General features: G+C 43.7%; 1 protein-coding gene across 3 annotated transcripts in view; it reads left to right on the top strand.

The window, feature by feature from the left end:
* Positions 1 to 25: 25 nt before the first annotated feature.
* The window catches only part of SMC1B (structural maintenance of chromosomes 1B), a 34,982-nt gene continuing 13,846 nt past the window's right edge, over positions 26 to 21,161 (top strand). For 2 of the 3 annotated variants that reach the window (XM_069763313.1, XM_069763315.1), the window contains exons 1-15: positions 26 to 157; positions 2,822 to 3,010; positions 3,950 to 4,062; positions 4,142 to 4,345; positions 5,458 to 5,696; positions 9,036 to 9,294; positions 9,429 to 9,569; positions 9,651 to 9,733; positions 9,875 to 10,082; positions 10,178 to 10,363; positions 10,452 to 10,631; positions 12,486 to 12,632; positions 12,707 to 12,844; positions 15,259 to 15,375; positions 15,586 to 15,692. In XM_069763313.1, the coding sequence (XP_069619414.1) occupies positions 49 to 157; positions 2,822 to 3,010; positions 3,950 to 4,062; positions 4,142 to 4,345; positions 5,458 to 5,696; positions 9,036 to 9,294; positions 9,429 to 9,569; positions 9,651 to 9,733; positions 9,875 to 10,082; positions 10,178 to 10,363; positions 10,452 to 10,631; positions 12,486 to 12,632; positions 12,707 to 12,844; positions 15,259 to 15,375; positions 15,586 to 15,692 (2,420 nt within the window). In that variant the 5' untranslated portion in view covers positions 26 to 48. The remainder of the gene's footprint in view (positions 158 to 2,821; positions 3,011 to 3,949; positions 4,063 to 4,141; positions 4,346 to 5,457; positions 5,697 to 9,035; positions 9,295 to 9,428; positions 9,570 to 9,650; positions 9,734 to 9,874; positions 10,083 to 10,177; positions 10,364 to 10,451; positions 10,632 to 12,485; positions 12,633 to 12,706; positions 12,845 to 15,258; positions 15,376 to 15,585; positions 15,693 to 21,161) is intronic. The other variant, XM_069763314.1, reaches the window with a different exon arrangement.

Here is a 21,161-nt window from a genome sequence, read left to right on the forward strand (position 1 = left end):
GTGACGTCACCGTTGTCAGCGGCGCTTTGGCGGGAAGGTCTGGCAGCCATGGGCTTCCTCCACCTCCTCGTACTGGAGGACTTTAAGTCATGGCGGGGCCGGCGGATCATAGGGCCCTTCAAAAGGTTCAATTGTATAATCGGCCCTAACGGTTCAGGTAACGGTGTCCCCTCCAGCGCCCTCTGGTGGCGGCGCCTCAGCTTTTGCCTCTGGGCGCCATCTTGTATTCCAGTCAGTGACCTGTTGCCATAGTGTCATGTATGATGGAGCTCCCTGGAGTGTCTGTGACAGTTTTTACTCTTTCATGTTTTCTTCCCCTTAAACCATCATTTTTTTTTTTTTTTCATTTTTCCACCCACTGGCGTACGAGGGCGCTGGGTTATTTTTTTTAGTTAACCATTTTGAGGAACATGGTACGATTTGTATATTTTCAGTGAAGCAGCGAGCGAAAACCGACAATTCTGACATTTTACATTTTCTTATTTTCTTTACGCGTCATCCGAAGGGATTAATTAATTTTCTGCCTTGTAGATTGGACGCGGCCATAACAGATTTTTTATATTTTTTTTATTTGCTGTTATCCTGTGAAAATTCTTATATATAGAAAACAATAGAGAAAATTATATAATGAAAATAAAAAAAATAAAGAACAATTATTTTTTTATGAAAAAAAACCTAGAAATTGAAAAAAGGGTTTAAAAAATGACAAACAAATATAATAGGAAAAATGTGAAACAATAAATTCTATATATATATATATATATATATATATATATATATATTATATAAAACAAGTTTATTTTTTTCATATGTAATTTTTTTAAACTTTTATTTTTTTTCAAACTATATATATATTTATATTTTTCGGTCTGGAGACTGTGTGTATATATAATATATATCGTATTTTTTGGACTATAAGATGCATCGGACCATAAGACGCGCCTAGGTTTTAGAGGAGGAAATTAGGGGGAAAAAAATTGAAGCAAAAAATGTCAATTCTGTACTGTAATATTCCCTATCCTGGTATATATGGCCCCCTCATCCCCATCCTGATACACATGGCCCCCTCACCGCTACCCTGATATGAATAGCTCCCTCCTCCCAGTATGCATGGCCCCATCCTTATCCTGGAATGTATGCCCCCCTTATCACCATCTTGGTATGCAGGGTCCCCCATCTCGTCCTAGTATGCATGGCCCCATCCTTATCCTGGTATGCAGGACCCCTTCCCCGTCCTGGTACGCATGGTCCCATCCTTATGATTAGCAAACCATCCTGGTATACACAGCGCCATCATTATGATTGGATCCCACCCCTATCCTGGTATGCATGGCCCCATCAGAAAACCAAAAAACCCATTATACTTACCTTTCTGCGCTCCCTCGCAGCATCCTGTTCCGATGCCAGCAACTGCTTTATGCTTGTAAGCAGCGCATGGCAGGGAAGTCATGTGTTCACAAGCAGAGCACAGCTGCTGGAATACTCAATGCTTTGCACGTTGGGACTGTGTGCACGCAAAGCAGTGAGTATTCATTGCTCTCTAGTGAGCACAGTGTCAGCTGGAGACTTCCTACCGCTGCCGGGGGTCACGTGTGCCAATACTTAAGAGAAATTAATAAGTATCGAGGGAGGGAGCGAAGGAAGGTAAGTAAGAACAGGATGCTGCGAGGGAGCGCAGGAAGGTAAGTAAGAACAGGATGCTGCGAGGGAGCGCAGGAAGGTAAGTAAGAACAGGATGCTGCGAGGGAGCGCAGGAAGGTAAGTAAGAACAGGATGCTGCGAGGAAGCGCAGGAAGGTAAGTATGATGTGTTTTTTTTTTAATGTTTTCTGATGGGGCCATGCATACTAGGACGTGGGTGGTGGCTAATCATAAGGATGGGGCCATGCATATCAGGAGCGGATTTTGGGGCCAATCATACCAGGGTTAGGATGGGACCAATCATACCAGGATGCCATTAAGAAAGAAGAATATTCATTGCCCTCCACGCCCATGGGCGTGGAATGTAGTGAATATTCCTTTCTCTTTAGCAGCGGGCACAGGACTTAGCCACAGCAGCCGGCTCCTGCCTCTGTGACCCTCTGCTCCTCCGAAACCGCTCCCCCACCTCCCCTCCATAGCCAGAATCGGTACATCCGGACTATAAGACGCCCTTCCCCCTCATTTTCCTCCACATTTTTGGAGGGAAAAAAGCGCGTCTTATAGTCCAAAAAATGCAGTATTTTTTTTTTTTTTTTCAGACTTTTTTTTTTTAAATGTTTCCAACCTTTTTCTTAACTGTAGTTTTCCACTCCTCCCTAAAACCAGGCTTACACATGAGTAGGCCACTGTCCGTATACAGAGCACATTACCCGGTCTGACAGTGGGCCTCATGGCCCTAACTTACAGCCTCATTTGTGTCTGGGTCAGTGAGACCCTCTATCAGTCCAGCCTACCCACAGACGCGGCTTCATAGGAGGACCTTTATAAGGTCCCTGGCTGTCATGGTGATCCATCAGCGTCTCGGGGAGGTGTTGGAATGATTGCGCCGGGCAGTAGCACTATTTATATGCCGCTATCAGAGATGGTACGGTTTTATGGGCTGTCCACTACCTATATTTAAAGACGAGTTCATGGGTGTCTTAAATGTAAGAACAAACACCTACCGGAACCTCCGCCTCCTCGCTCTACTGGCGGTGTCCCCCATTGGTCTTCTCGCAGTTGACGGCGGAGAGGTAGTGAGGAGACCAGGGAGCCAAAGAAGCGGCAGAAGTCCAGTAGGCGGTATTTCTTTTTAGTGCCGGTTTTAGCTGAAGTAATAAACTGTTTTTTGGTCAATTCAGGAAAATCCAACTTAATGGACGCCATCAGTTTTGTGATTGGGGAAAGAACGGCCAACCTGAGGGTGAAGAGCGCCCGAGAGCTCATCCACGGAGCCAACATGGGGCAGCCTGTGTCCTCCACTGCCAGCGTGCACCTGGTGTACTGCGAGGACGACGGCAAGGAGAAGACCTTCTCCAGGATCATTGCCGGTAGGGAGGACACACATGAACAATAAGGGTGGAGGGGAAAACAACCGCTTAGGGCAAAACTATCCATCCACTGATCTAATGTTTGATACCTGTTCTGAGGACAGCGCATTTATTTTAACCCCTGACCAGGCTATTTTCTGTTTTTTCCTCGCTTCTTCCAAAAGCCATACGTTTTTTATTTTTTCTGTTAATCTGGCCGTATGGGGCTTGTTTTTTGTAGGACAAGTTGAACTTTTGATTGACACCATTTTATCATGTGATGCAGTGGAAAGCAACAAAAAAAATCCAGGTGCATTTAAATTGCAAAAAAAAGTGCATTTCCTCAATTTAAAAAAAAAAAAAAAATTTAATTTACAAAATGTCGCCATTTTTCAAGAACGATGAGGCTTTCATTTTTCGTGATATAGGGCTCATGTTTTGCACCCTGAGCTGATGTTTTTTTTACTGATAAAATTGTGGGGTAGATGCGATGTTTTGATCGCCTTTTATTGCCCCAAAAAATAATTCTGGAATTTCTGTTTTTTTTTTTGTTTTGTTTTTTTTTCCTTGTTACGCCATTTACGCCATTCCAAAGACATACTGATAGGAATTCTAGATTGTGAGCCCAATCGGGGACAGTGATGATAATGTGTGCAAACTGTAAAGCGCTGCGGAATATGTTAGCGCTATATAAAAATAAAGATTATTATTATTATATTATTATTATTTACCCACTGAGGGTATTTATTCTGTATTTTAATCAAACTTTTCTGAACTATATATATTAGTGGACTTTGAATCTGCAATCATCCGACCTCTTGTATTATACATAGCAGTGCATCAGCCCTTCGCGACATATGACGTAAGTGTACGTTATGTCGGGAAGGGGTTAAGTAGGTCAAGACTGGGCTCCTTCCACTTCTCCATCTTTTAATAATTTATTATATTATTTGTTTCTAGGGAACTCGTCAGACTATTGCCTGAATAGTCGGTCGGTGGGACGTGCCGCGTATGTCTTGGAGCTGGAAAAAATTGGGATCATTGTAAAGGCCAGAAATTGTCTAGTGTTTCAGGTAAGGATATATATGAGGAGCTGAGTGTAAAGGGTCACCTTTTAGTCTTTGCTCATAAATTATTTTAACACGATGTCAGGGAGAAGTGGAGTCTATCGCGATGAAGAAGCCTAAAGAGAGGACGCACCTCTTCGAGCAAATAAGCAATTCCTTAGAATTTGCCGATCAGTACGAGCAGAAGAAAAAGCTGATGTTACAGGCGGAAGAAGACGCACAGTTCAGCTACAACAAGAAGAAGAACGCAGCCGTGGAGAGAAAGCAAGCCAAGCTAGAAAAGGAGGAGGTGGGTCTCCGAAGACTACGACATATAGTCTGGAAAGTGATGGCCATAGATGGAAAGAAGATGATCATCCTTAGTGCCCTGTATTCGAGGTGGCTATAAATTAGTGTCTGACCCCTTTATAAAAAAAGCTTGATGAGAGCTGTAGATAGGTGTCTGGCTTCATTTATGCCCCCAGTCATGTAAAAAGGTCAGACATTGTCTTATAAGACGGTGAGAGGGTTTTTATTACTGTGCCCCCTTTTCCAGCCCCAATGCTGAACTGTTAAATTGGGCCACTGCAACTTTGGGTACGACACACATCGCATGTTCAAAGGTGTCTCTGCAGGATAATGGGTCCCGTTGCATGTTCTGGTTGCAACCATTCCAGCGAGACCCCGTGAACTTACATTACTCTGCGTGATCTTCGAACATGCGATTTGTCTCTTTTCCAAAGTCGTCGTCTGTTCCCAGCCTTATTCTTCAGGCCAAGGGTCAAAAGGGTCATATCTTGGCGATAAGGCCCCTTTCACACATCAGTTTTTTTGCCGTCAGTCACAATCTGTCGAATTTTGTAAAAAAAATGGATCCGGCGACTGATGCCGCCGGATCTGTTTTTTCTCATAGACTTGTATTAGCGACGGATTGTGACGGATGGCCTCACGTTTCATCCGTAGTTTGGTGGATCCGTCGAAAATTGTTTTTCCGGTGGCCGGAGACAACGGACAAAGTAAAATTGTTTGTGCCTGTCGAAAAAACGTACAGCGACGGATCCGTCGCCCTCCGTTGTTTACTAGAATGCAAGCCTATGGCGCCGGATCAGTCAAATGACGGAATCCGGTGATGATTTCCTTTTTTTTTAAACTGAGCATGCTCCAATTTTTTTTAGGATCCAATTAGCCGGATCAGCTAGTCGGATCCGGCGAAAAAACGGATCCATCGCATCAGTTTTTCACAATCTGCGGCAGATCTGTTTTTTTTTTTTTCAAAATTCGACATATTGTGACTGATGGCAAAAAACTGATGTGTGAAAGGGGCCTAAATTATCACCTTGTAATACCTCTTTAAGGGAAGGTCCAGTAAGGTTCACTGTTATCTGACTAAATGTGTTGCACAATATTATGGGCCTTCCGCAGGCAGACCTGTACAAGGACCTACAGCAGCAAGTCCGTGTCGGCAAAGCAAAGCTGCAGCTCTTCCAGCTTTTCTATAACGAGAATAAACTGGACTCATTATCAAGGACCTTGGAAGAAAAACAGGTTGAGACGAACATCCAGAAAGAGAAAGTCACACATTGCGAGAAGGAGCTGAAAACAGCCAAGAGGGACTCCGGGAGGATGAGCAGAGAACTGCAACTAATCGAGAAAGAAATTAAGTAAGTCTCGATGAGCCGAAATGTCACCTTGGTAATATGATGTAAGAGGCTTTAAATTACTACATACTGATCCCTTGAGTTTAAATGAGATTGGATAAAAAAAAGGTGATAGCCTTAGGTAGGCCACAACAATGAAGAATTTCTACCTGAACCCCCCATAGACTTATAAACATCCGAGTGGTCTGCATTGTACTCTGCACTGATGCCCTAAAACCTCACTGCATAGTAGAGCAGCTGCACAAGATGTGTGACAACTAGACTCTTCATAGATAGGCAGAGATGGTTTATTACCGTCTCTGCCTTCCCGATTGCTTTATACAGTATGGGATGGGCAGATAGCTTTTCCTCCATGTAATCACTGAGTATAGGAAAGGAGCTGCTGGGCCATAATAGACCTAGAATAGCTCTGCCGTGCAGCCAGGAGGCTGAATTCCCCCTGTAACTGGGACATAAAGGGAATCTGTCACCCCCAAAATCGAGGGTGAGGTAAGCCCACCGGCATCAGGGGCTTATCTACAGCATTCTTTAATGCTGTAGCTAAGCCCCCAATGTATCCTAAAAGATAAGAAAAAGAGGTTACCGTATATTATACTCACCCAGGGGCGTTCCCTCTGTTGGTTCGGCGCCTCCTATCTTCATCAGATGACGTCCTCTTGTCTTCAAGCTGCGGCTCTGGCGTACTTTGTCTGCCCTGTTGAGGGCAGTGCAAAGTACTGCAGTGTGCAGGCGCTGGGCCTCTCTGACCTTTCCCGGTACCTGCGCACTGCAGTACTTTGCTCTGCCCTCAACAGGGCAGACAAAGTACGCTGGAGCCGCAGCCTGAAGACAAGAAGAGGACGTCATCTGATGAAGATAGGAGGCGCCGAACCCGAACCAGCAGTGGAATCGCCCCTGGATAAGTATAATATAACCTCTTTTTCTTTTAGGATATATCGGGGGCTTATCTACAGCATTCCAGAATGCTGTAGATAAGCCCCTGATGCCGGTGGGCTTACCTCACCCTCGATTTTGGGGGTGACAGATTCCCTTTAATATACCAGCCCTAGTTACAGGAGAAATCTGCAAAAATAAAAAAAATATGTACATTTTGAAATGCCAACAAAGGTCTTTCATGACCTTATGGGGCGCACAAGGTGTGAAACAAAAAAAAAAGTCACTGCATATCTAATTCTCTGTTACTAGCCCTTCCCCCATTTTGGATAAAAAAAAACATCCGATACATAAATTATTTTAGTAGTGCTTTCTGTTCATAAAAAAATATATTAAAAAATTAGAAACAGACACGACTGTCCTTTATTTTCCTAATGATATCGATTAAAAAAAACCAATAGTGTGAAAATAACATTTAAATTAGATCCCACGTATAATGAAAAAAATTTGATTATCCGATTGTGAAAATATTATTTTACAGCTCTTTAGACCGTATATAAGAAAAGTCAAAAATGTGCCCAATTAGGACTAGGGGGAAATGGTCTGGTCTTGGAACTGTTTACAGAGAATCTATCAGGAGGGTAACACTGTCTGCAGAAATAGGGAAGGTGCTTGGCCGTTATACTAAAAGCATGGCTTTCGGGAGAAAATGATCTCCTGGACACCGCCGGCTTTCTGTCGCGTGAGTGGGGGCTCTAAGAAGCCCCAGCACTGTGACTTATCCAATATGTAGACAACCCACCAACTTGGGCGAGAGTGGCCGAACACGAAATGTGTATGGAGGCCTCCTGTCTGTCAGGTGATGTGAGGAGTGAGATAGATCTTTTTTGTTCGAGGTGGAGATGGAGTCTAGTAGCAGAAAACAGAATCTCTTTGAGCCTCGTGACGGTATCTTCCCAAAGTTCCTTTTGCAGAAGATAACGTTTCTGGTGGTCATAATTTTCAGCTCGCTGCTCTTTCCTTGAGGGCTCCATTCCTCGTCAATCCAACAGGACAAGATGGTCTTATGGTACACTAAACGACTTGCCAGCGATACGACCTGGCCGTGATCGTTGGTAAGTCGTTGTGTGGTCGATGGGGAGCTGTCACACAGACTGCTCTCTCCAGCGACCAACGATCCGGGGAAAGACTTCGGCATCGTTGAAACTGTCTTCAACGATGCCGAAGTCCCCCTGCAGCACCCGGGTAACCAGGGTAAACATCAGGTTACTAAGTGCAGGGCCGCGCTTAGTAACCCGATATTTACCCTGGTTACCATTGTAAAAGTTAAAAAAAAAAACCAGTACATACTCACATTCCGATGTCTGTCATGTCCCCCGCCGTCAGCTTCCCGCACTGACTGTCAGCGCCGGCCGTAAAGCAGAGCACAGCGGTGACGTCACCGCTGTGCTCTGCTTTACGGCCGGCGCTGACAGTCAGTGCAGGGAAGCTGACGGCGGGGGACGTGACAGACATCGGAATGTGAGTATGTACTGTTTTTTTTTTTTTTTTTTTAACTTTTACAATGGTAACCAGGGTAAATATCGGGTTACTAAGCGCGGCCCTGCGCTTAGTAACCCGATATTTACCCTGGTTACAAGTGAACACATCGCTGGATCGGCGTCTGACGCCGATCCAGCAATGACAGCGGGTGATCAACGACCAAAAAAAGGTCCTGATCATTCCCCAACGACCAACGATCTCCCAGCAGGGGCCTGATCGTTGGTCGCTGTCACACATAACGAGATCGTTAGCGGGATCGTTGCTACGTCACAAAAAGCGTGACGTTGCAACGATATCGTTAACAAAATCGTTATGTGTGAAGGTACCTTTAGATCCAGTGCCATCCTTTTTTGGCTCTTCACCTCAGCAATGACATTGTCATTCCATCCGTTTGCTTGTCTCCCATTCATCCCCAGAAGCGTTCTTTCCGCCTTCTTGAACTCTGTGCTATTTTCGGCAATGAATGCCTTTTTTTGTGATTTTGTTGGACCACACAATGTGCGGTCAACCTTCAAGGCAACCATTTCCAAATGGATCACACTGCTTGTTTGTGGAAGTCAATGAGACCAAGGGCAAACCTCCAACTTTGTGGGGCAGTCAGGCAGGGCCTCCTGGGGGAGCTTTGCAGAAGGTGGCGGAACCTTATAAAGCTTGATACAGGCTTCCTAGGGGTGAGCTTTGCAGAAGGTGGCAGGGCCTTACAGAGCCTGACACCAGCCTACTAGGGGGCAGCTTTGCAGAAGGTGGCAGGGCCTTACAAAATCTGACACATTTATCATGATTTACTATCAGTTGTACAAATTTATACCAAACTACAGCTTGCATTGATATTTTTGGCAAACGCACAGCAAGTGATAAACCAAATATATTAAAAGTCGTGTGACTCTAATGCATTTTATGCCAGCGTGCTTTTCTTCTTCGTTTTAGAAGTCGAGAAATATTATTAAATAACCTAAGACCCCAGTACATCAAAGCAAAAGAAAATACCGCCCACCGGCTGAAGAAATCCGAGTCCACTAAATCTGCTAAGAAGAATAACGAGAATCGCTACCACAAACTGGAGCAGGAGATTACGGAACTGGTGACAGAAATCAGCGCCATCCAGGAGGCACGGAGGGAATTCGAAAGGAAGGTGGAAGAGGATCATTCGAGACGACAGGTGGATGTGGAGCTGGAGCAGAGTCAGGTAATAGCAGACCGCAGAGTCGGTGTCAGAGCTGATGGTCGCATTGTGTTTTCGACCATATAAATGCATCGCAACCTCGTTCTACCTTTTTCTTTTATTGTGTGAGGTGATTGCTCGGTTTTATACTTTTACAGCTAGAAGAGTACAAGTCATTGAAGGACACTGCAAGGAAGAAAAGCGCCGTTTTGCAACAGCATTTGGAAAAACTGCATTGGGAACAAAAAGCGAACCAAGAGAAGCTGATGATAGGCGAAAGGAGGCAGAAGGAAATAGAAGTAAATACGTTGAAGTTGAGTCCAAGTGGTGATCTGACATTTACTGCCGTAATAAGAGGGTGATCATTCCTTCTTTTACAGGGGAATGTGAAATGTGTGGAGGATCAGGTAGAAGAATACCACAGACGCAGAGGGAAATTGTCAGATTACATTAACACGTGCATGTACGTATTACATTACTAAGCATCGTGTCATAACTTGGTCAGAGCAATAAAACAGTCAAAGCTGCAATCATTGTCCTCTCAATCTTTTTTTTCTTACTGTTATTGATCCTGGTAGTAAAACGACTGCAATATGTTTTACAGCAAATCTCTGGACGAGCACAAGAAGCAAGAGGAGAATCTCGTGCATGAAATCGAATCCGGAAAGCAGAGAATGTCTGAAGTCAACGAAGAACTGAACAGCACGGTCATCGACCTGCAGAACGCCCGAATCGATTCCCACGAAGGAAGCCGTCAGAAGAGGAAGACCGAAATCCTGGAGAGCATGAAAAGAATGTATCCTGATGCCGTGGTAAAACATGGCTGCCTACTTTCCTGAAAGCAAAATTCGCTAACCCCCATTGTGTATGGGTGTCGCAGTCTTAATTGTAACTTTTTACTTTGCAGTACGGGAAATTATTCGAACTGTGTAACCCAATCCACAAAAAATATCAGCTCGCTGTTACCAAAGTGTTCGGCAAATACATGTACGCCATCGTCGTGTCTGCCGAGAAGGTGGCAAGAGACTGCATCAAGTTTCTGAAAGAGGAGAGGGCAGAGCCAGAGACCTTCCTTTCTTTGGACTACCTGGAAGTAAGTTTTAATTTTGCATAAAATAACCCGGTAACAGGTATTATAGTATCAGCGATAGAAACAATGTCCTTTCGTCATCTATCTACAGATAAAGCCGATAAACGAAAAGCTAAGAGAAATAAAAGGTGCAAAAATGATGATTGATGTGGTGCAGTGCTCCAGCCCCTCATTAAAAAAAGTGATTCAGTTTGTATGCGGCAACGGACTGGTATGTGAGACGGTAAAAGAAGCAAAACACATTGCGTTTGATGGACCTCAAAGGCACAAAGTAAGTTATCGATTCATTGCTTAGAAAGAAATATATATATATATATATATATATATATTTAAAGGTGATATCCAGCCATCCTGTCTGACCTCATCTGGGCTTGGAGAGTCGAAAGTGCACTCCCATCATTCGCAGGGTGGTGGATGATCACCGTGCAGTCGTCTCTCCACATCAAGTGTCAAATCATATAGAGGAGATTTTGCCTAGAAAATCCATTTAATTCCAAGTATTTAACTTTTTAGTGTCAGCAGCGGAAATGTACAGCATTAATGCCGGATATGTATAACAAGTACTAGATAAGCGGAGAGAGATGTGTCCACCGCGTCTGCTAGCGGCTTGACACATCTCTCTCCGCTTATCTAGTACTTGTTATACATATCCGGCATTAACTTAAGACGCTGCTCCTTTAGTGCCCCGTGACCGTATGGTCTCATATTCTATACACTAGTACGTTTACTGATGAAGGTCCGTTATGCAGGACCGAAACGTTTGGGTACTACTACAATAAATTACGCACTAAAAGCATCCAGTTGAGTGCTAGGTTCTTTTATCATACTGTAGTGGGGTAAGAACTGGTGAAAAAGAGTAAAAGTGAGTGTATATATATATATTATATATTATTATACTAGATGGTGGCCCGATTCTAACGCATCGGGTATTCTAGAATGTGCATGTCCACGTAGTATATTGCCCAGCGACGTAGTACATTGCCCAGCGACGTAGTATACAGCACAGGGCCACGTAGTATATTGCCCAGCCACGTAGTATATTGCCCAGTGATGTAGTATATTGCACGGTCACATAGTATATTGCCCAGCGACCTAGTATACAGCACAGAGCCACGTAGTATATTGGCCAGTTACATAGTATATTGCCCAGTGACGTAGTATATTGCCCAGCCATGTAGTATACAGCACAGAGCATATTGCCCAGCCACATAGTATATTGCCCAGCTACGTAGTATATTGCCCAGTTACGTAGTATATTGCCCAGCCACGTATATCACAGGTTACAAAATAAACATACTCACCTTCCGATCCAAGGGCCCCTTGTAGTTCTGTCGGCAGCTTCCGGTCCCAGGGTGTGATGACGTCGCGGTCACATGACCATGACGTCATGGCAGGTCCTTCTCGCGCAGGCACGCAGGACCTGTGATGACGTCGCGGTCACATGCATAGGCAGCATCAATTGTAAAAACTTGGTCACACAGGGTTAATAGCGGCGGTAACGGAGTGAGTTACCCATGGCATAACGCGGTCTGTTACCGCCGGCATTAACCCTGTGTGAGCGGTGACCGGAGGGGAGTATGTGGGCGCCGACTGCGGGGGAGTAAGGAGTGGCCATTTTCTTCCAGTCTGTGCCCGTCGCTGATTGGTCGTGGCTGTTTTGCCGCGACCAATCAGCGATTTGGATTTCCTTGACAGACAGAGGCCGCGACCAATGAATATCCGTGACAGACAGACGGAAGTGACCCTTAGACAATTATATAGTAGATATGTATGACCCCCTAATCACCATCCTTGTATGCGTGGCCCCCATCCTGGTATACATTTTGTCCCCTCATCCCCATCCTGGTCTCTATCGTATAAATACTTATTTATTTGGAAAAAAACGGGGCCTAAATAGCCTTTTTTCTCTGTCACTCCCATGTTCTAAAAGATACAGATTTAATAAGAACTTTATATTAAAGGTACCCAATCAACTTCATTTGTTGAACTAGTGACCAGGGATCCCTGTTTCCTCAATTTCCTGTTTTTCCTCTTTGTCATGTATTGATATGAAATAATCCCCAAAATCACAAAAGAAGAGAAAGCTTTAACTGCAGTTTCATGTATGTGGTGTTTATCTTTCCAGACCGTTTCTCTGGATGGAACTTTATTCATGAAATCCGGGGTTATTTCCGGAGGTTCAAGCGATTTGCGATTTAAAGCAAAACGCTGGGACGATAAAGAGATAAATGAGTTAAAAGAGAAGAAAGATTGCCTGATGAGTGAGTTGAAGGTAAGTGCATTGTGGTATGAAGTTTTTCCTCCTATTGTCTCTTTATTGTTTTGATTGTTTGTTTTTTAACTTAGGAACTAATGAAGATAAAGAGGAAGGAGAGCGACCTAAAACAGCTTCAGGCCCAGTTACAGGGAACGCAGACTCGTCTTAAGTATTCCCAAAGCGAGCTCGAAGTCATCATGAAGAAACAACTCGTGAACTGCTTTGCAGTAATAAAACACTATTACAAGTTTCATCTTCTTTTGTGTATAATAACGATAAAGTATTTTTTTCTTGCTGTGTTTATTGGGGGGGGGGGGGGACAGAAGACCATGGGTGACTATTGCTACCATGCAGCTGCGGGCAAATGTTAGCTCCTTCTCTACAAGCTATAACACTCCTACAGCCACTGAACTAATAAGCGTGTTCACAAGAAAGAAGGAGAAGCCAAGTGATGGTTGTTGATGGTTGGAACTGAAAAAAAGCCATGCAGATGAAGAAATTCTGTTTCCTCTTCTGTATAGTTGGAAGACTAAGGGTTTTCCTAAAAGCAGAGTCTGGGGACAGATAAGCCAACCAGCTCTCTGCTGCGTGAGAACATTGCGACTAAGAGAAGCAACCAAAGCTCAACGTGTTCCTTGAAGAGTAGACGCCCACCCAAAGCAGCTCCTACCTGAGGAGCAGACACTTCTGTTGCATCATCCTCCATAGAAAATGTGCAAGAACTTGCTTTCGCAAAAATTGCTTTACAAATCCTGATCTGTTAAACGATTGGAGCTTTAGACGCCCTCTAGGTGACGAAAAGAGAGCCTAAGCGGTGAAGCAAGGGTGTTTCAGGCATCCAGATTAAGCAAAAGGCATTTTCTTGGATGGGAAGGAGATGGGGAAAAACATGACTTCTTCATAAGGACTGAAGGTATAGGGGGAAAGCTCTACATGGAGAGTGGCAGTGACAAAAAATGGTGACTACAAACCTGGATGTTGTAAAATAGCCACCCAAAAGAAGCCGTAAAGAGGCAAATACATGGCCATGGTAGAGTGCCTCTTCTTGGGAGAAAACTGGTTTGTTTGATAAATGTTAATAAAAGAAGACTGGGGAAGGTCATTCCTTACTCCACGTGGAAATTTAGGATACCAATGTGGAGAGATGTTTTTGTACTTGAAAATGGGCAATTCTAAATTTTGGTGGAAGACTAAGGCAATTCTAGCAATCAACATCAATTTGCAGAGCCAAAAGATCCCATATCTGGGCCTCTTACTGGGAAAGTTGGGATTGAAATGCAATCGAAACCTAAGTCTAGGTTCTCCACCAGATGCAAGACTGATAAATTAAGGAACTTCTCTCTTGAATTCTGACTGTTTCTCCTGAGGGAGTCTGATATCAATTTGTTCACTACCAAGATATGGACCCCGGGAAGAGCCCCACTATGGAAGGCGACTTATCTGGTTGACACATCGATGCTGAACTGTGGGTCCCAACTTTGATGGTTCACAACTCCTTTGGCCGAGTGGCTCCAGATATGATGTCCGTCTCATAGTGGAGACAAAGAATTCGTCCATGGATTCAGAATATTGGTTGGAAATACCTGTACAAGAGTATAAAAGACAGCAAAGCAGAACAGGATTCAGAGTCTTCATTGGAGTGCGTGATGTATAGTCAAAAGGAAGGGGGCGGGTGTGAAAAATAGAGCAAGGGACGTGCTGTGCTTGGGAAGAAGGACCTGGTCTAACGTAGCAGAGGATACCATTGCCAAGAAGGTTATTTGGGTTGATAAGAAGAAAAAGACTTAAGATGATTAGAAGGTTGAAAAGACTTTCAGAATAAGAAAGAACGATCAAGTCGACCAAGTATAATGACAGCAATGGCGCAGACTTCCCTTTGGCAATATGTCATGTCCTAGAGGACATGAGCATTCTTCAGGCTCAAGGAAAGATCCATAAAGTGATGAACTTCAAAGACACTGATGGAACTGGCTTATTGGGATGTGGCATCCTTGTTCTCCAAAGAGGAAGAAAGTTGTAATGCTTTCCAGAAGTGATCACTATACCACAAGAACTTAAAACAAGATCAATGCATATTGGTATCCTGATGGGGGAAGGTTTAATCGCAAAGGTGAAAAAGGCTGCAAAATACTGTCAAAAAGAGGTTTCAGGAAAGCCAGGATCTGTATTTGAAACTGACCCATGTCACAAGGAGTGGGCTCAGCCAGTAAAGTAAGGATATTTTCCAGGAGATCAATCGATGGAGGGAATTCGAGCACCACAACGGAGGACTCTGACCACCTGTGAGGGAGATTTGGTAAGAGAAGAGACCTTGTTGAAGGCCTCCATAGTGTTGGGAGAGTAATCATTCTCCAGATGAATTCCCAAGGAATGAAGATGGCAGAGGACCCATGGTATTGGCATGGTGCTATACTCACTATAGCTATCGTATGCAATCTTCATGTTCTTTTCTTTGGTGTCCCCGGAGTCCTAGTCTACACACCATTGGTGAGACATACTCCCCTCAGTTGATCTGACAGTAGAGATGCAAAACCTCTTTTTGTTTACAAGGCTTGTCATACCTTTTTTAGTTCCAGATTTTCTTTTTTATATATCTATATATTTTAATTTTTCCTCACATTCTAACAATCTTCCTATGCAGGAAAGATCCAGGCTAGAAAGTGAGTTCTCCAACATGGCATCTCAGGTCACAATGGAAAAGGAGGAGATCGAAAGGAGAAGAATCGAAATAGAGGAAATTCAAGAACAAATGAATAAGGTGTGCCACGTAATGTTTATATAAGTATCTGTATGAGGACATGCTTGGTTTTACCTTGTTTGCGGAGGCTCTTCAGGAAGGACAACATGGGCTCTCTCTATACAGAGGGGAGCACTGGAGGGAACATTTTGGATCAAATATGTATGTACAAGCTATATACATTTTCATAATGTGAATGTTGTACGTTCCTATTAACTTTTTTTTGTTAAGGTGGAGGATACAGTGTTCAGAACTTTCTGTGAAGAGATTGGTGTGTCTAACATTCGGGATTATGAGGAGGAATATTTAAAACAGCATCAAGAAACTGATAAGAAGAGGTATTTTTTTTTTTTAAAAATTATATATTAGCACCTTAAAGTGGTTCATGTAGGACTTGGTCATCGATCACCTGACCTTAGGACAGATCTCCACTATCAGTTCGACACCTTGTACACCCATCGATAAGCTGTTTTAGGTCTCCCCACGGGCTGGTGGATGTATATTGTGTAGGTGCCGGTCTCTAGTCTTTGATGCTTGGATCACGTACAATAGAAGCTGAGTTGCATACACAAGAGCGGCCATTATTCTGTTACAGAGCCGTGATGTCCCCGCTCTTTAACATTGTGTACTTGTTAACTGTGTGGGGTACTGAGTGTCCGACGCACACAATCTCAAGGTTAAGTGATTGATATTGTGGTCACAAATAAGTGGTCATACACATTATAAGAAAGTTGTCCTCACCCCACTGATTTTGGCGGTATTAGCTCACCATCTAATGTATTAAGGTGTCTCTGCACTTACCATTTTCTTCATAGTTGGAAAGAAGGATCGGTCATGTTGGATTTCAGTATGCCTGATCCTTCAACATACAGAGTTCATGCCCATTTGGAGTATTGGTGTCAGACGAACATTTTGCCACCAACTAAGATGCATGGCTTTCCTTAGTTGCAGTTGATGCAAGGCAAACCAAATCTCCGCCATCTGTATCATGTATTTAATTTTTCTTCTGTCAACCTCCATGACCGCACCTTAGGAGGGGGTTGAAGGATCGGAAATATGAAGAGGTTATAGTCTGCCCCCAACCTCCTCCATCTCTTTTTTCCCTGTCCCTTTGGGGCATAGAGAGGTAAGCTATCGAAGCTCAAAGCTGATGACTGAGTGTTAGTAGTGTTGTCTTATACTCACATGGCAGCTGAGGGCCATCACCCAGCCTTCTTCCTCATCAAGCTGCTCCTGTCTCCTCTGGATTCAGAACCTACCATCTTTCAATTAGTATTTAGCTTTTGGCTTCGGACCACCAAGATTGCTGAGTCAGAGCCGCCTCCTCCCCTCCCCCTGAGATATTGGTGCCGCACAACCTGGACAACGCACAACGCTGCGGTCAAGTGACTTCTTGGGCCAAAATCGCGTTTGAGCTGGGCAAGATGATGTAGTTTTCGATTGTGTGGGAGGATTGCATTTCGAGCGTTTGAGCTCTGTTGGCAGTAATAGCGCTCATGGTTTTTATTTTCTGACCTGCTTATTGCCTGGAGGTCTGGTTTGGTCAGAAGGAGACTCATAATCACTGATTGTATGAACGCACGCTAAGTCCTGGAGGCTGTCTCTTAAGCTTCCCCCGACTGAAGAAGAAACCCTTCAAAGAAAGGTAGGACTGATTGTTGAGGTATAGCTCCATCATACCTAAACTTGAGGGCACGTCATCCCACACTGATCTGCAGGCTTCAGCGCGAATTCCCGGCTCAGTAAGTGCAACTTTTCTTTATTAACCCCTTCCCGACCTGTGACGCCACGTAGGCATCATGAAAGTCGGTGCCAATCAGACCAATGACGCCTATGTGGCGTCATGGCAGGATCGCGTTCCTGCAGATCGGGTGAAAGGGTTAACTGAAATTTCACCCGACTGCAGGGACAGGGGGAGTGGTAGTTCAGCCCAGGGGGGGTGGCTTCGCCCCCTAAACCCCCCACCCCCACCCCGTGGCTACGATCGCTCTGATTGGCTGTTGAAAGTGACGTTTCACTTTCAATCAGAGCAATCGTAATATTTCACCAATGAAAATTGGTGAAATATTACAATCTAGCCATGGCCGATGCTGCAATATCATCGGCCGTGGCTAGATTGTAATAGCCACGTTCCCCCCGTGCTCCGATCCCACCCCCCATACTTATCGACCTCCGGTGTCCGTCTTCTGCATGGGCGCCGCCATCTTCCAAAATGGCGGGCGCATGCGCAGTGCGCCCACCGAATCTGCCGACCGGCAGATTAGTTCATTTTGATCACTGATAGATCATATCACAGTGATCAAAATAAAAAAAAATTGTAAATCCCCCTTTATCACCCCCATAGGCAGGGAACAATAAAATAAAGAAAATATATTTATTTTTATTTTTCCACTAGGGTTAGGGTTTGAACTAGGGTTAGAGTTAGAACTAGGGTTAGGGTTGCAATTAGGGTTACGGTTAGAATTGGGCTATGTGCATATGGTGCGGATTGGCCATTGCGGATTCGTAGCAGTTTTCCATCACGTTTACAGTACCATGTAAACCTATGGAAAACCAAATCCGCTGTTCCCATGGTGCGGAAAATACCGCTCGGTATTTTCCGCAGCATGTCAATTCTTTGTGCGGATTCCGCAGCGTTTTACATGTGTTCCTGTATAGGAATCCGCTGGTGAAATCCGCACAAAAAAACTGGAACTCCACGGTAAATCCGCAGATAAAACGCATTGTGTTTTACCTGCGGATTTTTCAAAAATGGTGCGGAAAAATCCGCACACAAATCCGCAATGTGGGCACATAGCCTTAGGGTTGGAATTAGGGTTAAGATTAGGGGTGTGTTGACGTTAGGGTTAGGCTTGTGGTTAGGGTTATGGTTGGGATTAGGGTTAGGGGTGTGTTGGGGTTAGTGTTGGAGTTAAAAATGAGGGGTTTTCACTGTTTAGGCACATCAAGGGGGTCTCTAAACGCGACATGGCGCCACCATTGATTCCAGCCAATCTTGTATTCAAAAAGTCAAATGGTGCTCCCTCCCTTCCGAGCCCCGACGTGTGCCCAAACAGTGGCTTACCCCCTCATATGGGGTACCAGCATACTCAGGACAAACTAGACAACAACTTTAGGGGTCCAATTTCTCCTGTCACCCTTGTGAAAATAAAAAAATGCGGGCTAAAAAATCATTTTTGAGGAAAGAAAAATGATTTTTTATTTTCACGGCTCTGCGTTGTAAACGTCTGTGAAGCACTTGGGGGTTCAAAGTGCTCACCACATATCTAGATAAGTTCTTTGTGTGTCTAGTTTCCAAAATGGGGTCACTTGTGGGGGGGTTACTACTGTTTAGGCACACAGGGGCTCTGCAAATGCAACGTGACGCTCGCAGACTATTCCATCAAGGTCTGCATTTCAAAACATCACTACTTCCCTTCCGAGGCCTGACGTGTGCCCAAATAGTGGTTTACCCCCACATATGGGGTATCAGTGTACTCAGGACAAACTGGAAAACACCTTTTTCAAATGTGAGGTGGTCCCTAAAAAAAAAAAGGTTTTGTAAAATTTGCTGTAAACATGAGAAATCGCTCAAATTTTAACCCTTATAACTTCCTAGCAAAAAAAAAAAATATGTTTCCAAAATTGTGCTGATGTAAAGTAGACATGTGGGAAATGTTATTTATTAACAATTTTTGTCACATAACTCTCTGGTTTAACAGAATAAAAATTCAAAAATTTTCGCAAAATTTCCATTTTTTTCCCAAATAAACGCAAAAATTATCGACCTAAATTTACCACTAACGTGAAGCCCAATATGTCACGAAAAAAACAATCTCAGAACCGCTAGGATCCGTTGAAGCGTTCTTGAGTTATTACCTCATAAAGGGACACTGGTCAGAATTGAAAAAAATTGGCCAGGTCATTAAGGTCAAAATAGGCTGGGTCATGAAGGGGTTAACATTTTATCTTTCTTGGTCATAAGGATTAGGAATAAAATAAAAATTGTGATGTGTAACAAAAAAACAAAGCAAATAAAAACTGATGTGTCAGCCATGTTTGCTGTAGTACAACCTTTGTTAATATAGGAAGTCAAAGTTTTAATACACGAGAAGATTTCATCTTCTTTAGCCTCAGACGTCCACATCGCCGTCTCCAGGTCTTCTGCCCAAAAAAAGACAAGAATTAGTTTGTGGTTTGCCGATGAGGAATAAATGAAGACAACTATTCCGTGAATAGGACAGGATTTCATTATGGCAACAAGGTGTATTGCCCCATCTGAAAATTTCTTAAGATTTGACGATAAAGAAGTCCGTCATTTTCATTTTGGATTAGAAATTCCCTCAGCTCCTGGGATATTCACAAAGATCATGACAGAGGCTGATGATAAATAAGACAGACATAAGCACCGTCCTTTATCTCCGATGATCTTGTTATGGCTATTGTCAACCAGTTCTTAAAGATCATCTAGAAGGAACCTGATTAACAGTTAAACATCCCGGTTTGATCATCAATTTTAAAAAATCTCAACCTGAAAAGTTTCCACCACTCACAAGTTCTTAATTCCCCAGGAAAGAAGAATGCACTTTTGTTTTTCCAACATATCTTCATTTCAGAAACTGTGACGGGATTCTTTGAGGACCACCGTGCCTATTCCAGGATCATTGACCGCCTCAGACAAGGCCTTTCCCAATCGCCTATTCTGTCCAAAAGAGACAAATCTCCGTTCTCTCTTGAAAAGAAAATTTCTTTCACCAGCCACATAAGAATATCCTTTCTTTGGTGGGTAAAAGCATAGAACGTAAAGAACAAAGTAAATTGCCATCAGTTTTCTGTAACAAGTCACTATCGACTGGAGCTTTGATTCAGAATATATTCGGATAACATGATGACCGCTGCCATTTTAATTAAGGTGACAGAAAAGGATTCTCGTGCTGTCAGCCATTATATTTTCTTGGGCAGAAACACATTTTCTGGCCTTATCAGCCCATCATCTATGAGGCTCAGATAACGTTCAAGTGAATTTGCTGAGGCTAAAAGATTTAGATCTAGGTGAATGCGGCTTAGACATCGAATTTCAGTTAATATCCCGGAGGTGGATCTCTTTGAAACCGAAATAAATACCTAGATTACTTTCTTATACTCCTAAATTAAAGAGACATTTCATTTGGCGGTAGACACCTTAGCTTCATAAAGGGGCTTTCAATCTGGCATATGCATTTTGTCCCATTTTCGCTTCTTCAAAATATACTACCTAGAGTAAAAGTTGGAGGGTGTCGAGGTGATTCTCATGCTTCTCTTTGGCCGAAGAGGGAATGGTTCAGCCTAAAAGTAGAGGATCCTTTTATACTTTTCATACTCCTGTCGCCTCCAGCTCAAAAATATATCCAGAATCCGCATTTTTCTCAACCTTCAATCTACTAAAATGCTTGTGCATGCCCTCATCATCTCCCGCCTCGACTACTGCAACATCCTTTTCTGTGGCCTCCCTGCTAACACCCTTGCACTTCTCCAGTCGATCCTTAACTCTGCTGCCCGACTAATTCATCTCTCACCTCGTTACTCCTCCGTTTCCCCCCTCTGCAGATCTCTTCACTGGCTCCCATTCCCTCAGCATATCCAGTTCAAATGACTAATACTGACCTACAAAGCCATCCACAACCTGTCTCCTCCATATATCTCTGTACTAATCTCCCGATATCTTACCTCACATAATCTCCGGTCCTCCCAAGACCTCCTTCTCTCCTCCACACTTATTCGCTCCTCACCCAACCGCCTCCAAGACTTCTCCCGAATATCCCCCATCCCTCTGGAATTCTCTGCCCCAA

Source organism: Ranitomeya imitator, chromosome 4, assembly GCF_032444005.1.
Source record: "Ranitomeya imitator isolate aRanImi1 chromosome 4, aRanImi1.pri, whole genome shotgun sequence".
Lineage (NCBI taxonomy): Eukaryota > Metazoa > Chordata > Amphibia > Anura > Dendrobatidae > Ranitomeya > Ranitomeya imitator.